At 36.6% G+C, this 17,038-nt stretch overlaps 1 protein-coding gene across 1 annotated transcript in view; it reads right to left on the bottom strand.

Annotated features, from left to right (window-relative positions):
* Nucleotides 1-17,038, bottom strand: part of LOC121738060 (irregular chiasm C-roughest protein-like) — a 106,917-nt gene that overhangs the window by 59,324 nt on the left and 30,555 nt on the right. Inside the window, exons 2-4 of the mRNA XM_042129880.1 lie at nt 8,985-9,261; nt 4,472-4,622; nt 3,894-3,974 (exon numbers count right to left, since the gene is read on the bottom strand). Coding sequence (XP_041985814.1) covers nt 3,894-3,974; nt 4,472-4,622; nt 8,985-9,215 — 463 coding nt within the window. The 5' untranslated portion in view covers nt 9,216-9,261. The remainder of the gene's footprint in view (nt 1-3,893; nt 3,975-4,471; nt 4,623-8,984; nt 9,262-17,038) is intronic.

The following is a 17,038-nucleotide window of genomic DNA, read 5'->3' as shown; positions in this document are numbered from 1 at the left end:
GCCTTTTACCCTATTCAAAGGCCGGCAACGCACTTGCAGCTCTCCCGATGCTGCGAGTGTCCATGGGCGACGGAAGTTGCTTTCCATCAGGTGACCCGTTTGCTCGTTTGCCCCCTTATTTCATAAAACAAAAAAAAAAAAATATTTATTTTTCACAAAACGAATTTTGGCGCAACGGAGTTACGGGCGATATCTAGTCATATTATGCCATACGAGGGACAACGTAGTTAAAGTAACCCATAGGTATTTATTTTAACCGTAAACTGCATAATAAGTACCTATCCGTAGGTACTAACTTTCATCAGAATACTTTCATATGGTACTCCATATCGTGAAGAGGTAACAGACAGACCCACTTTCGGATTTATATTATTAGTGTGTATAATTTAAAACAGCCTTTACCAAAGTGCGCGATAACGCCGCCTTGTGGGCGCTCAAGGTCTAAAAGGGGGCCTTGCGGGTCCCAGGAAAAAATGGGGGCGTTGTGTAGAGGCTTGGAGGGTGATTTATTTAATCTAGATGCATTTTGAATTGAAACAATGGGGGCGCTTAAACATAATTTGTTCTCAAACTGGGCAGTAGACAAAATAAGTTTGGGAACCTCTGATTTAAGAAATAAAGTAGTAGACAAACTATACAGCCCCCGTAGACAAGTGGCAAAACGCTAACGCTAACGCTAACGCTAACGCTTACGCTAGCGCTGCAAAATGTATGGATTTGACATTAGTATTCGCTAGCGAAGCGATGACTTATGTCAAATCGCATACATTTTGTAGCGTTAGCGTTAGCGTTAGCGTTTTGCCACCTGTCTACAGGCCCAGTTCGACAAGGCTTTGTTTGAACGTGACGACAAAAATAAATAAACGCTTCTATCATACAAAAACGTCATTTTTGACATGACGTGTCTGACAGTTCTTCTTTACCAGCAGCGCTCCCGTCAATGTCAACCACTTTCAAATAAAGCCTTGTCGAAATATACTCCAGTTTAATACTGGTGATGTAACATAACACTTTATAACATAATTCAACAATATGAACTTTGATAATCAAATTAACTGAGAGTTATATACGAGAATAACTAAATAGACTTTATGCATAACTGATTTATATTTAACTTTAGAAGTGGCATAGTAGTTGCATACATTCTGTATGTAAAACAGGACATAGTTGCGAATGTAGATATAGGAAGGAGTAGATACGTCGTTCTATTGTAAATGCAAAAGTCATAGTAAAAGGAAGGGAAGTAAGTTATCTTCATACAAAGGCACCGCGCGTGGCTTGTATGTGTGCGCCATAGTATCAATGCGTCGCCACGTACGGCACACAACAAAATCTCGGCGGTACCAGCCTCTAAAACTCGCCGAGATTTTGTTGTGTGCCGTACATGGCGACGCATTGATACTATGGCGCACACATACAAGCCACGCGCGGTGCCTTTGTATGAAGATAACTTACTTCCCCTCCTTTTACTATGACAAAGTGTACCTAACTTTAGAAGCCAATTATTATTATTATTCGAAAATGGCAAACAATATCAAAGAAATCATGTAGGACACTTTGGCTTTGTTTAAAAAGACCTATTCAATAGCACCTAACATAATGGGATGAAAAAATTTTACCTCCACACAAAAGAATGGAGGGCGACCAGAAATATAAATATATGGAGCCACCCTTTAAATACAAATGTTATAAATAATTTTATGATGCCAAAATTGATGCATCGTGTATATAATCTACAGCTGGACAGAATTTCGCCAATTTTTATGCAAAATAATCGAAGGTTTTACGAGTGGACGGATGGACGGACGGACGGACGAATAAAGCGAAATTTTTAGGTTTACTTGTAAATGGAACATGTAAATGTAGACTTAATAACATATTATGGTAATTTAGGTTCATTTGTAATCATATATGTAATAATTTTTGTAAAAAACTGTTTTTGCCTTAATAAAATAAAAAATAAAAAAAAAAATATTATTAAGTCTGTATAACTCTGGAATGAACTGTCACCAGCAGTATTTCCGGACCGATACGACCTGCAAACCTTCAAGAAAAGAGCGTATACCCTCTTAAAAGGCCGGCAAAGCACCTGCAGCTCTTCTGATGTTGCGAGTGTCCATGAGTTGCTTACCATCAGGTGACCCGTTTGCTCTTTTGCCCCCTTATTTAATTAAAAAAAAAAAAGTCTTTCAGATATTTACCACGGGTCAGGCAGACTTGGTGTGAAGCTTCTATCGATATTATTATTACTTGTTGTAGCCACTTCTCTTCAGTTTCTAGTCTACGGTGGTGACATAGAGTTGTCTAGACAGCTCTATCCCGTTTAATTCAGAACTCTATTTAAATTCGGTCAAATGTGTGGTACAAGTGATGAGAAGAAGCGCGAGTCGCTTATAATGTTCCTCAATTTTTTTATAGATATACTCGTACCTTTGCTGCGCTTTAATTTGTTTTTCGTGCAGGAATGATTCGTTTTTTCTCGACAAATATAAGCTATGTTTCTCTCTCCTCGGAAGTATCTCCAAAACAAGCCAACAAACAGAGATACATACAGTCTTACGCGTTTAGAATAGCAGAAGAACTGATGCATTGATTTTCCGTAGTTCTTTCTCAAATAACAACAAAAATGGCCACTTTGAATATATAAATGTTTTGTAATTTGTACGTTAGTAAAAACTAGAGCGGTCTTACATTTTATGCAAAAACGGACACTGTACTCAAAAAACCTAATACTTTTATACTTTTTCGTCACTGTGATTTCCACTATTCTTCAGAAGTATTATTTTCCTTAAGATTAGTGATTTTCATTTGATATTCTGTATAAAATCTAATTATGTCAGAAATGTTACTTAGACCACTCTAGTTAAAAATAACTAGCTATTTGACCGAGCTTTGCTCGGTGATCGATAAAACACGAATAAAATGACATTTTTCTAAAAATGATTCCTAGCTAGATCGATTTATCGCCCCCGAAACCCCTATATACCTACTAAATTTCATGAAAAGATTTATTACAAGAATTGCTCGTTTAAATCTATAAGATATTATGTCGTCGTCTTCTGTACTTTGTACCACAATTATTGTATCTTTGTTTTGGCTCGCAAAACTGGCTCTTTCTTTGCTCTCTGTATGACATAGACACTATAGTTTGTGGACGCAGCGTGTTTGTTGACATGGACACTATGGTTTGTAGACTGAGCACTCCAGCAAACACTCGACTCAAGAGAAAATCGATAATACGGTAAGAGGTTAAATATATTGATGTAATTACTAAAAGGGTGAATTTTGCGTAAAATGAAACTTTAGGGCTTTTTTTTTAAATGAACTTATTTCTTCTTTAGCCGGGTTATGCATTTTAAAATGCATAAAAAAATGTTATTCGTAAGAAGGAGGTAAGGAGAAAATGCGAAAGTATGTCTGTCTACTGTCTAGAGTTTTAGTGTCTAAACACACTAGGCCGAAGTTACGCGGCGTTAATTCCGCATGTCCGCAATGTTGAACGCATACAAAATACGGACGGAACGCGACGGAATAGTGTGTCATCGGTAATTTAAAATACATTCCGGTCGTAATCATACGGAATTTCCGCCGCGTAACTTCGGCCTAGTGTGTTTAGACACTTTCCCTTGAGCCGATCAACTGGTTTTGATGACTTTTGGTATGGATACTTTGATCCCCGGGACAGGACGTAGCGTAGGATGTTTTTAGTCTCTGCAAAATGTACGATTCCCGCATAAGAAGTTGAGAGTAACATCTAGAATCTAGATAAATAATATTGTACTTTCTATCAGATCTTACATACACACCTCAAATGGTAGAAAAATAACTCTATTTTTATTGTTAAGAAAATCCTCAGATTTAGAAGAGAAAATCTAATAAAATGAAATTGTCACCTTTTGGTCCAGTGCTGACTTGGCATTGGTAGAGCGCGTCGTCTTCCAAAGTTACGTCTCTGATATCTAGAGAATAGTCGCCTAAAACAAAAAAAATATATATCAGTTAAAAAAGTCAAGTTTACGCATTAGCTATGTCCACACCACATGTTCTGAGGTCCACACTTTGCAATTTCATCTTCAATTTTCGTCATCATCTTTTTATTCAACTTTCGTTTGACATAATACATTCAATTATTGAATGCGTCACGTCACGTTTGATTCACCATAGTGGGGTAAAACAGGCCCACAACAAAGACCGGCAGCGCACCTCTTCTAATGTTGGGAGTGTCCATGGCGACGGCAGTTGCTTTCCATCGGATAACCCGTTTGCTCGTTTGCCCCCTTATTTTATAAAAAACTTGAGAGGTGTCAAGGGACACACGAATAGAACGAAGTTGCTTTCTATAAGAGAGAGAGAGAGAGACAGAGAAGTTGCAATAAGTGTCGTTACAACTTTTGGTCTTAATTTTTTCCGTCTAGCCCCCTTTCGCAACGCGCGATAAGGAACTTCGTTCCAGCAGCAATAGCAGTCTTACCTTCTTCATCACTCCCAATCATCTTATACCGTTCGTACCCCGTCAGGTGACGATGGGTGCCCAATCCGAAGTCGTCCTTCGTCCACTGCAGTTGCCCAACCTTGTTCACTACTCGACATGGCAGTGTCACCCTGGATCCCACCACAGCACTCTGGAATAGAAGCAATTTTAAAGATGTCGGATTCAGTAACGGACTAACCCTTAATCAAATTAAGTAGTGCCTAGGGCATCACATCTGAGGGGGCAACAGAAGAATTATGTCAACTAAGAATCGGTTCAAAGACCGATTCCTAGTTGACATAAGGGGGCCCCACAGGCATGAATTGCTTAGGACATCAAGTAGTCTTAACCCGTCACTGTCGTATCGAATCGCTGTCGTATTGCTAACGCATTTGCTGTATGTATTGCTAACGCATTTGCTGTATGAAAAATTGTGTGAAAAGCGCTCCAGAACTGATGGCCAAAAAGTTAGATTGCTCGCTTCCTTGAGATGTTAAGTATAGATTAAACAGTGATTTGAGGCGACAACGGTCATTGCCCTCATGTCAAAATACGTAATTTGCAAGCATTAAAACTGAATATGTGGTATATTGCTTTAAAGTTATATAAGGTAAGGTCAGTAACCACTGATCCCTCATCTCCCCATTTTAACTACAGGTATTTCAAATTGTAATTTCAAATCTCAGTGTCCTAAAAAGAGAAAAACCTAAATCTCTCTCATACATTTATTAAATGAAACGAAATAAAATATTTGAATTGTACGCGGTCCAGCCACAAATGATAAATCAACATTATATTGTTATTATATGGAAATATAATTATATGGAAATATATATAATCTCGAAATTATTTTAATGAGTTCCAGGGAATGGTGGATATCATTTTAGTTAGGTATTTTAAAACCCGTGAGAAATAGCTATACTGTATTTGGCGAAACATGGCGGTAGCGGTCATTGACTTCCTGTCAATAACTTGTCATTGTCTATACAAAGCCGCGATTGACAACATCTTCATCATCAATCGCGGTTTATACAGTGTGTAAGAAAAATAAGTGATAATACTTTAGGGTGTGCACGCGTTCCTTGTAGAGAGTTCACTGATAGAGTATCAGCTCTGAAAGGCGATTTTTTTTTTCACTTTTGTATGGGCAAGGGTCCGAGCGTCACGAGTTTCCCCATACAAAAGTAAAAAGAAAATTGGTCTTTCAGCGCTGCTACTATCACAATGAACTCTTTATAAGGAACACGTACACACCCTCAAGTATTATCACTTATTTTTGTTACACCCTGTATACAAAATTACAAGTCTTTGACAAGGAGTCAATGAGCGCTACCGCCATGTTTCGCCGAGTACAGTATAATAATGTTAACATAATATATTTTGTAATGTGCTAATAAAGCTCTTTCAGTTGGTACCACACGACACTGTCAGGATAATTTTTTTGTTCTTTACCTTAAGTCCCCTAGATGGTGCTACAGTCAATTTAATGTGATGTCATGGTAGCATATAACCAGCGAACAGTCAAGAGGCTTCTAACGACACCTCATTTGTCCAAATAAGATAAGCAGTTTACAAGTTACGAGGGAACAGATGAACATCCATACCCACATACATACAGGTCAAAATCATAACCCTCCTTTTTGCTTCGCCGTAGTCGGGTAATAAATGCAACAGAGTCTCAGCTGTCTGTCAGTATAATTATATACATACTAGCTGTCCCGGCAAACGTTTCTTTGCTATATAAAGTATTTCGGACGCAAGTATTATTTTATTGAAGTGACTAAATAAGAATGTCACTATGGCAACGTCCATCGCAATCCCGTCGCACAAACAATGGTCGCCGTCAGTTTCGAGTTGTAATAATTTACTATTATTTATTCAACAAATGCACTTATCAATATAAAAAGTACACAGTAGCCGATTCTTAGACCCACTGAATATGCATATAAAATTTGGTTAAAATCAGTAAAGCCGTTTCAGAGGAGTGCGCGGCCTAACATTGTGACACGAGAATTTTATATATAAGATTATGTTTAATATGGATATCCTTCTCTACAAAAAGTTTACGACAAAATGTGTATAACCCAAATATTTGTGATAACCAATGTCGGCTAATAAATCTGACCGCAGGAAAATGGAAAAACGCTCGCCAATATTAATTTAGGCAAATTCTGTCCAATAAATCATAACCACCTCAAGGTGCGTTTACATGGGATCACGTCATTTATTTATAGTAAAATTAACCAAATATATTTTGTTATACTTGTAACTAAAGTCAAAATGAATTAAGATGGCACCAGCGGTCATTGACCTTTTTATTCTAGGAGCTATGTAAAAATATGTAAAAATTTCAGACGTGGGAAAGCCATGCTTCGGCACGAATGGGCCGGCTCGACAGGATAAATACCACGTTCTCACAGAAAACCGGCGTGAAACAGCGCTTGCGCTGTGTTTCGCCGAGTGAGTGAGTTTACTGGAGGCCCAATCCCCTAACCCCTACCCTATTCCCTGCCCTACCCTCAACTATTCCCTTCCCTTCCCTTCCCTACCTTCCCGTATTACCCTATTCCCTCTTAAAAGGCCGGCAACGCACTTGCAGCTCTTCTGATGCTGCGAGTGTCCATGGGCGACGGAAGTTGCTTTCCAACAGGTGACCCGTTTGCTCGTTTGCCCCCTTATTTCATAAAAAAAAAAATTACATAGCATAATGAAATAAATAAAATTGTTTTATTTCTGAAAACATACTTGAATCAAATTTTTTCAGAACGTTCTATGTGATGCCTATTGCCTACAACCGGTTCGGGAAATAACCCGGCAAGAAGAAACTCGCACGGGGCCACGTTTTAGCAAAAATGCTCGTCGCCTGCCTATTTCTAATCTCAATAACTAAATAGCTTTGTCCACACTGTGCCTTTTTCTGTTCGTCAAAGGCATGCGTTATAGCGAAGTCAACAGCGAACGTGAGGCATGCCCGCGACGCATGCCCTCTGACCGTATCCAAAACTTCGAATATGACAATCAGGGACTGCATAACCGGAAAATATTGGTAGAGAAATTTAGCGGTATGACGTCATACCTTTAAATTACGGTAACCTTTAAATAACGGTACTGATATATATCGGTATTGCAAAATGACGGTATCGTTATTTTTTTAGATATCTAAATCTGTAAAATAAAGGTTTTCTTTCCACCCGGCTACGCCTCCCGCCGAAGTATCACGTCAGGGCTCGCAATAATAATTATTGTATATTCATCCCGTCCGTTTACAGTTCAACACACACCACGTGGCACGCGCACATACGCGTACCTTACTCAAATTTTTTGAGTTGCATTTATACTTTCTTAAAGGTCAAGCAGGACGTTAATTTTAAAACAATACCTAATAATATAGTGTTGCCACTCCATTCAAGTGCAGGAAGAGTTTGAAATGAATATTAATTGTACCCTCGATTGTACAATATTATGATATGATAGTTGCGAATTGGCAACGCCGCACCGGTGCGTATGTTGTCACCTAGCATTATTTCGGTACCGAAATAATTTCGGTACCGAAATCATTTCGGTTGGGGTAGCAATAAAATAAAGAGATATATCAGTACCGTAAAAATTAAGTTATATTCCATTATTTTGCGGTACGCAATGGTGAAGTTCAACCGTTTTGACTCAACCTTTAAATCAAAGCAATACCGTAATTTTATACCGGTATATACCCTTACCCTTTATAACGGTACCGCTTTTAGTCCCTGAATTGACAATATTGGCGTTGCGTTCCTTGACGCATTCAATTATTGAATGCGCCAATATGAAAGTTGATGACGAAAATTGAAGATGAAAGTGCACAGTGTGGACACAGCTATTATTTAATATAATATCTTGAGGACTCGTAACTTTGCAATGTGTAACTTTTTTAGTTTTATTTGTTGCAGCCTGCAGGACGTGTGTATTCGACGCTTAAAACTGACCAAATTATAAACAAAATTATAGACACGATTTTCGCTCCCAAAATACACGACAATAATTATTTTACTGTGTACCAATTATGATGAATTTCTGGACACTACGAATCCGATTTAAATAATTGGGGGGTTGCACCCCCTTGGGGGTCAACCCCTAGGGGGGTTACACCTGGGGGTTTCGGAGAGTTTACGGTTGAATTTCGAGGGATTTTGCGTTGATTGTTGAAATGGTGAAATTTAATCGAATAAGTTCGCTCGGTTGTATTCTGTTATTGGAAATTTATTTTAACGTGGCCAATGATGGACATGCGATATTTAACGGGGGCCATGCCTGTATGTATATGATCACTATAATGATTAATATCGATTGGGAACATAGACAGTATTGCCATCATAGTACTGTTATATCTATCAAAATGCACATCTTGTCACATGTACAAGATGTAACATACACATTATTATACTGAGTTAACTGAAAAAGAAGCAGCGCTGAAAGATACATTTTTTGTGATTTGTATGGGCAAGCGTCCCAGGGTCTATATAACAAGTGTTATTACTTGATCTTGTGGCTCCATAGCGAACTTTTGTTCCTTGTGTGCACTGACACAACTTATAAGCAACATGATGCATATCTTCAGGATGAAAATACTCTGAAATGTCCATGTCTTCTGTATTAATATATTCTGGAATATCCGCAATAGAAGAAACAAGGGATTGCATCTTCTGCTAGTTATTTTTAGTTTATCTTTTATCTTTTTAATTTTTATATGAGTATATTTCTGTTCCATTTCTTGCGTTTTCTCATCCGACTTTCTCCATGATTTCAATTCATATCTGTAACAAAAGAAAATAAATTAGTCCATGCTTATATTAATATGTATTTTGTCTGTATGTTCCTTATTTTTGACGATAATTGAGATACTTTGAGTCTCGGGCTAAACAGGGTGTAATAAAACAAAGTGATATTACTTTCACACTATGAAAGTAGTCAGCGATGAAAATATAACTTTTTTTTATTTTATATGGGCAGTCAAGGGGCGGTCAGTGCTGCTACACACACAACTCTATAAGCGACTCATACACTTCTCTAATTAATTTCACTTGGCTTTATTGCTATAAACTATAATTTTTAAAGGAAACTTTAAAATGCCTCAAGATTTTTGTCATGAGGTCAATGACCGCTATCGCCTCTACTCAACATGTAAACTATATGTTCGAAAGGATGTAACAAATAAACCTAGATATAAACATAGATATCCACGTACTATATCTCGTATATATACCACGATATTCCAGGATATGCAGTCACCGAGAGAGCCATTTGTAATGATAAAGTGAATAATATACGAAGCCGGGGCCCTCTCGTTTGCATTATACATACGGTGCTGGGGTTTATAAAGCATTTTTAACCGACGCCAAAAGTTTAACCCCTGACAAAGTTATTTAAAAAAATCTATATATCATACTAGATGTTGGCAACTTCTATGTTAATTTATTTTCGAGAAACTGTACATTTTTATTTATGACCGGGAATCTCGTTACTCGTAAACGGCTCTAACGTTTTCGCTGAAATTCGGTACCTTTTCGGGGTGAAAACATGTCATCAGGTGACCTAGAGAGGTCTAATGTCTGGAAAAACACATGCTTTTGAGTTTTCACATTATCGTTTTATGTTTGTTTTGTAGTTATAAAAAGTAGATGGTAAACTTTGTTTGGTGACGCATGTCATAAAAAGGTGAAGTCATAGGGGTTCCATACGAGTACTATACTTATAGTGGCCAAGAGCGGTTCCGATCGGGCGATTATAGTTATTTTGAAAATTTTATTTTTTATTTGTCTTTATTTCTTAGTATTCTTTATATATTTTTTAAATATCTAATTTATATATTATGTACTTTAAAACGACGATGGATTTGGCATATTCAAATTACGATATAACAAAAAAGAACTACCAAACAAAGCGGGCGCCCAGGTACTATATTATAATAACGTTCGCCGTTCTTGTTAGCCGTGTGTATCGCGGCCGTATCTCCATTCCTTGGAAACTTTTCAGCTAATTCAAGTGGCTAATGGCGGTCAATTCAATTAAATTTACACGGAGCTAGGTAAGATGAAAACTTTGTAACGGCATAACATAAACTATTTAAATCTTATTAACATTCTGCCACTGTAGTACTTATATGTTGCAAGATTGGCTTATTTTTTTTATGAAATAAGGGGGCAAACGAGCAAACGGGTCACCTGATGGAAAGCAACTTCCGTCGCCGATGGACACTCGCAGCATCAGAAGAGCTGCATATGCGTTGCCGGCCTTTTAAAAGGGAATAGGGTAATAGGGGAGGGTAGGGATGGGAAGGGAGGGGAATAGGGGAGTGTAGGGAAGGGAATAGGGTAAGAATTCGGACAATGTGCGGCCGGGCTTAATCTCAACTCACTTTAAACATACTCCTTCAAAATCTTCGTTAAATTAAACTTAACTACTAAATAAATCTTCCGTAAGTGGATGTTTTAAAGAAAATAATCCGTTATAGTAAAATAATAGTTCATGACTCATGAGAAAGCAATATGCTATTAACCTTCCATTGTGACTATTTCTTCCCTCACCCTATATGGTTGGTGCTGACTTTTTACTGTCTAGTTAAAGTAATTAAAATTAATGAAGTAACTAGAAAAGCGAGTTTGTTTGTAGCCTGTAGACAGACTTATGGACACAGAACTCACAATTTATACAGACATTCAAGGCTAACCAAAATCATTTAACATCTTTCATATCTTATTATTATCATACTTCCTCTAATATTATTTAAAACTAAATGTCCCGGCAAACATTGTTTTGCCATAAAATGATTTTCCCTGTTGTCCTGCTTTTCTGATTTTTTCTGTTTTTTTAAGTTTTTTCTGATTTTTTTTCCTATAGGCCTCACGGAGCCCGAGACCTTTTCAACGAATGCAAAAAAATGTCAGGAAGGAAAACCCGACTTATTTTTATATATTTAAAGTTAATATCATTAATATTATTGTAGTTGACGTACTCGGTTAGAACTGAGTATGCAGTAATTTATATATTTGAACTCATTAAAAAGTTTGAGATTATAATTATGAGATTTACCATAATATTTTCCGATATAAATCTATAAAAGTCTGTGTGAGGTTAAGAAACAAGAGGTTAATTTTAATTTTTAAGTTAAAAATAGTGCGAGCAATGTGCTTACTGCTCATGGCTCCTAGAGTAGAAAGGTCAATAACCGCTGGTGCCATCTTATTTCTTTCAGACTATAAAAAATGTGACAAAATACTAAAACTTTTTTAAGTAGTTTACTATTTAGAATTTTTATAAAATAAGGGGGCAAACGAGCAAAGAGGTCATCTGATGAAGAGTAGGTATTACTACTGTCGCCCATAGACACTCGCAATATCAGAAGAGTTGCGGGTACGTTGCCGGCCTTTATACAGTGTGTAACAAAAATAAGTGATAATACTTAAGGGTGTGTACATGTTCCTTGTAGAGAGTTCACTGTGAAAGTAGCAGCGCTGAAAGACCAAAATTTTTTTTCACTTTTGTATGGGCAAGGGCCCGAGCGTCACGAGTTTTCCCATACAAAAGTGAAAAAAAATTTTGGTCTTTCAGCGCTGCTACTTTCACAGTGAACTCACTACAAGGAACACGTACACACCCTAAAGTATTATCACTTATTTTTGTTACACCCTGTATATTTTAAGTCCCGATTTTATTTCAGTCAGTAAAAATTTGTAAGAATTATGAATTCCTCTAACGAATAGTTACACATACAGTTCAAATATCAGCGTTTTAATATTTATTCGGGTTTAATTTTAACCCGATATAAGTTTAAACCATTCTCTACTCTATCACTTCACAATAGAAATGAAATTACTTTAAAAGTCCAACCTGAAGTTTTTCTGGACCGTATCCAAGGCTAGCTATAATTCCGCAAAAGTCCGTAAAAGTCCGAATGTGAGATACGCAATTGAAGACACAAGTGGATAAACCGGGTAACTAACATTTGTCATAAATAGTCATAAAGTTGGTCTATCCGTCATCTCTTCACGCCTAAACCGATGAACTGATTTTGCTGAAATTTGATTTGGAGATACTTTGAGTAGAGAAAGGACATCAAAGGATACTTTTTATCCCGGAAAAAAATTCGGTTCCCGCGCGATAAGCTAATTTTGGCGCAGCGGAGTTGCGGGAATCATCTAGTTACTTTTGTTTTTTCCCTTATAATTTTTTTTCACACCACGTCAGTCTGGCCCCGTGCTAAGTACCTGAAGGACTTGTGTTACAGGTACCAGACAACGGAAATATATTTAATACTTTTATACTATACATATATTTAAGATTTTTATTATATGATACACATATTTAATACAACATCCATGACCCAGGAACTTTGAAAACTTTTTGTTCCGTCGGCGGAATTCGAACCGGCAACCACCAACGCGCTCACCACTGAGCCGCAGAGGTCGTCAAATTTTTGAACAAACCTTGTAACTTACCTAGTTCATCTTCTGGCTAATATAATATTATGTAGCTCAATAGCTATATAAAGAATCCTTATTTTTTATTTATAATCATTTTCCCGATCCTGAAGCCTGTCATTTATTCAAAAAAATCGGCCAAGTGCGAGTCGGACTCACCCACGAAGGATCCCGTATAGAGGAAATATGTACCGTCATAGAGGAAATATAGGCCAAAATTTTTGTTTTGTTTGAGAGCCCCCCTTAATTTTTTATTTTATTTAAATACTAGCTGTTGCCCGCGACTTCGTCCGCGTGGACTTCAGTTTATAGCGCGCGATGTCAACAAAATTGGTGTCAAAAGCTTTTATAAAAAAACCCTGGTACCCCTTAAATCAATACAGCTGTGCAGTGTGCACACAATAAGTATTTCATTTTTTTATATTAAACTTTATACTTTATGCCAAATTTTAAAGCTTATTTAGCCCTCCAATTACACAACTTTACCCATAAACTATTTATCATTGATAGATTTAAGGTTACGTCACTGCAGATAAAGTACTGAGTTATTTAATACCGTAGAATAGATATAGGTAACAATCGAAAAAAATCGAAACTTAAAAAGATGATACCACGTCTTATAGAAAGACTTTTGAGCAAGCGTCAGCGCGATGTAGAAGACGCACGGCGCCATCTATTATGAATTGTTGGAACTAACTTAATTTGAACAAATTTACGCATTTTCACCCCCTTACAACCCTTTTTTCCAGTAAAAAAGTATGTCCTATGTCCTTTCTCAGGCTTTAGACTATCTGTATACAAAATTTCATTACAATCGGTTCGGAAGTTTTGGCGTTTGGCGTGAAAGCGAGACTGACAGACAGACAGACAGACAGAGATACTTTTGGCGTTTGGCGTGAAAGCGAGACTGACAGACAGACAGACAGACAGAGATACTTTCGCATTTATAATATTAGTATAGATTATGTGCACACTGCATAGCTGTTTTTGGGTATTTTGATTAATTAAGGGCCGCGCTACACCGGAAGCACTTACCAGGGTATTAAAAAGTTTTTAAATTTGACACAAATTTTGTTGACACCGCGCGCTATAAACTAAAGTCCACGCGGACGAAGTCGCGGGCAACAGCTAGTATTATACATAAAATATGTTTAAGATTTTTGAAATTTTATTTTAATACACATCCAAGACCCAGTAACATTGAAAACTTTTTGTTCCGCACAGACAGACAGACAGACAGACAGAGATACTTTCGCATTTATAATATTAGTATGGATAGTATGGATTAGAAATGCAGTAGGAGTTCTACATAAGATAAGATAGATTGATTATTATTATACCAAGTGATAATATTATTAAACATAATATTCTAACGTATTAAAAACTATAAACAAAAACATACTAACTATATAATAAGTATGATTAGTTCTATGTTACAATAAAGTAAAAAATAAAACGCCATCTGTTGAATCGTATTAGAACTAAAATGTTCATTCCATCGATATATTTCTGGATTTTTTATAATATTATACATAAAATATGTTTAAGATTTTTGAAATTTTATTTTAATACACATCCAAGACCCAGGAACATTGAAAACTTTTTGTTCCGCCTGCGGGACACGAACCCAGGACCCCCGGGATGAACGCTGGCCACGCGCAATGCGAATTCATTTTCATCGAAATTTTCATGGAAATAAGATATTTTCCCACATCAAAATGTAGCCTATGTCCTTTCTCAGACTCTAGAATAACTGTATACAAAATTTCATTGCAATCGGTTCAGTAGTTTTGGCGTGAAAGCAAGACAGACAGACAGACAGACAGACAGACAGAGATACTTTCGCATTTATAATATTAGTATGGATAAGCAAGAAGGAATATTTTGGTAGATTTTTTACACAATTATTAACACTTAATACGGTTCCCTTTTTTCTCCCATTTAATATAGCCTATATTCAGCAGAAATACTGTGGATTAAAAAATATGCATTAATACTTCCATCGTGCATCGGCATCGTGGGTATCGCAGACACAATAGATCTTCAATTGTTATGCTGGCAGCCGGCTGCCGCTATTGGAGATTTATAGTTAAAGAAATTAATTAATTATAATAGCAATCAAAAATAATAGTCATTCAAAACTTATTTTAAAAAGTTCTAAAAATATTACTTTCGTAGTCATAACTTTTAAAGCTTTTTTGAAATTAGGATTATAATAATGAAGCACGATAGTCTATATCAAATCAATAAAGCAGCACCCGGCTGTCGCATAACTATTGAAAATCTATTGTGTCTGCGATTCCCACGATCGAGGTAATATTTACGTGGACTCTCCGGGCGAGTCTGTGGCACTGATAATTAAATCTCTCCCCTACCGCACACCCGCGCATCGCGCCTTGACGCCCAATTCGCAACGTGCAGCAGAAATCGTAATATTTTAATTTCGCCATAACATTAAAACCAAACGTCCAATTTTAATCATTCAAAGACCGAATATTATCTACATTAACTGTACTTAGTGATGAAATAATTTATTTTGATAAGGGTCAATAGCATGATTTAAATAAACGCATTTAAATATAGTCCAAAAAAAAATCTAGATTTTTTAATAAAAAAATGGTTATTGTGCCTCACTCAACATAGATAGGTATAGTGTGTCGCGGACTTTTTTGTAGATATTTAAAAGATCTATAATTACTTAGAACATTTTATGCCTCTATCTTTTATAGTTTAGGCAGCGTACGCAAAATAAGTAACTTTTCTGGTTGATTTTTTAAACCTTGCGTCCGAAAATCCCAAATATCTTACGGAACCTTATATTTTTCCAAAATAAAAATTAGCCTATGTTCAGCAGAAATAATGCAGGATTCCAATGGTAAAAGAATTTTTCAAATCGGTCCAGTAGTTTCGGAGCCTATTCGACTCAAACAAACAAACAAACAAACAAACAAACAAACAAAAAATCAAATCTTTCCTCTTTATAATAGTATATTTAAATTTAAATTAAATATTATTATTAATTATCAAAGTAGACAAACAACTAAGGCCTTTATGTAAATTTCTGTTGCCATTATTGATTACGAAAAAAAAATACGTTTGTTGTATGGGAACCCCCCTTAAATATTAATTTTAATTTGATTTTAGTATAATTTGTTGTTATAGCGGCAACAGAAATACACAATCTGTGAAATTTTCAGAAGTCTAGCTATAGCGGTTATTGAGTTACAGCCTGAGAGAGAGACAGACGGAGAGATAGACGGACAGACATCGAAGTCTCAGTAATAGCGTCCCGTTTTTACCCCTTGGGTACGGAACCCTAAAAACTACATTTTCAAATTGTTACTTACCCTCTTCATCCGCTCATGTGCTCAATTATGGAATGCTGAATGAATATGGATTCACGTCGAGTTTCGACGATTTTTCGCAATTTTTCCGGAAAACGGTAGCGAAAAGTTTTAGGCCTGCGTTAATAAACCGATCTTACCGATTATACTCTTGGGCCCGTGTATATAAACCGCCCTTATCAGTTTTTTTTTAATGAAATAAGGGGCAAATGAGCAAACGGGTCACCTGATGGAAAGCAACTTCCGTCGCCCATGGACACTTGCAGCAGGGAATAGGGTAGGGGATTGGGCCTCCGGTAAACTCACTCACTCGGCGAAACACAACGCAAGCGCTGTTTCACGCCGGTTTTCTGTGAGAACGTGGTATTTCTCCGATCGAGCCCATTCGTGCCGAAGCATGGCTCTCCCTATATTATACTCAAGATCATTTTTGAGATGCTGTTTAAATTAAAATATCGTACTTAAAGCGACGCCTTGATAATTTGGCTGTAGCGATATCGATTTTTCACAGCTGCAATGACTAAAGCTAAGAAATTAAAGTTCATTGTCAGTATTCATCATGTCTTTATCTTTGAATTACACATAGTATAACACGATTGATCAACTTTTATAACACAGAATAATAAAAAAATACGTCTTTAAAAAAAGGGATTCCTATTTTACCAACAGACGAGAGTGATTTAAGCTTCCAAAATTTGTACTTAGATTACACATAGCATACACTTTAATTTGCCCATAGTGTTAGTTAGTTAATAAAATGTATTTATGGT

The sequence above is a fragment of the Aricia agestis genome, chromosome 22, assembly GCF_905147365.1.
Source record: "Aricia agestis chromosome 22, ilAriAges1.1, whole genome shotgun sequence".
In the NCBI taxonomy this organism is placed as follows: domain Eukaryota; kingdom Metazoa; phylum Arthropoda; class Insecta; order Lepidoptera; family Lycaenidae; genus Aricia; species Aricia agestis.
This window is presented reverse-complemented; position numbering and strand designations above follow the sequence as displayed.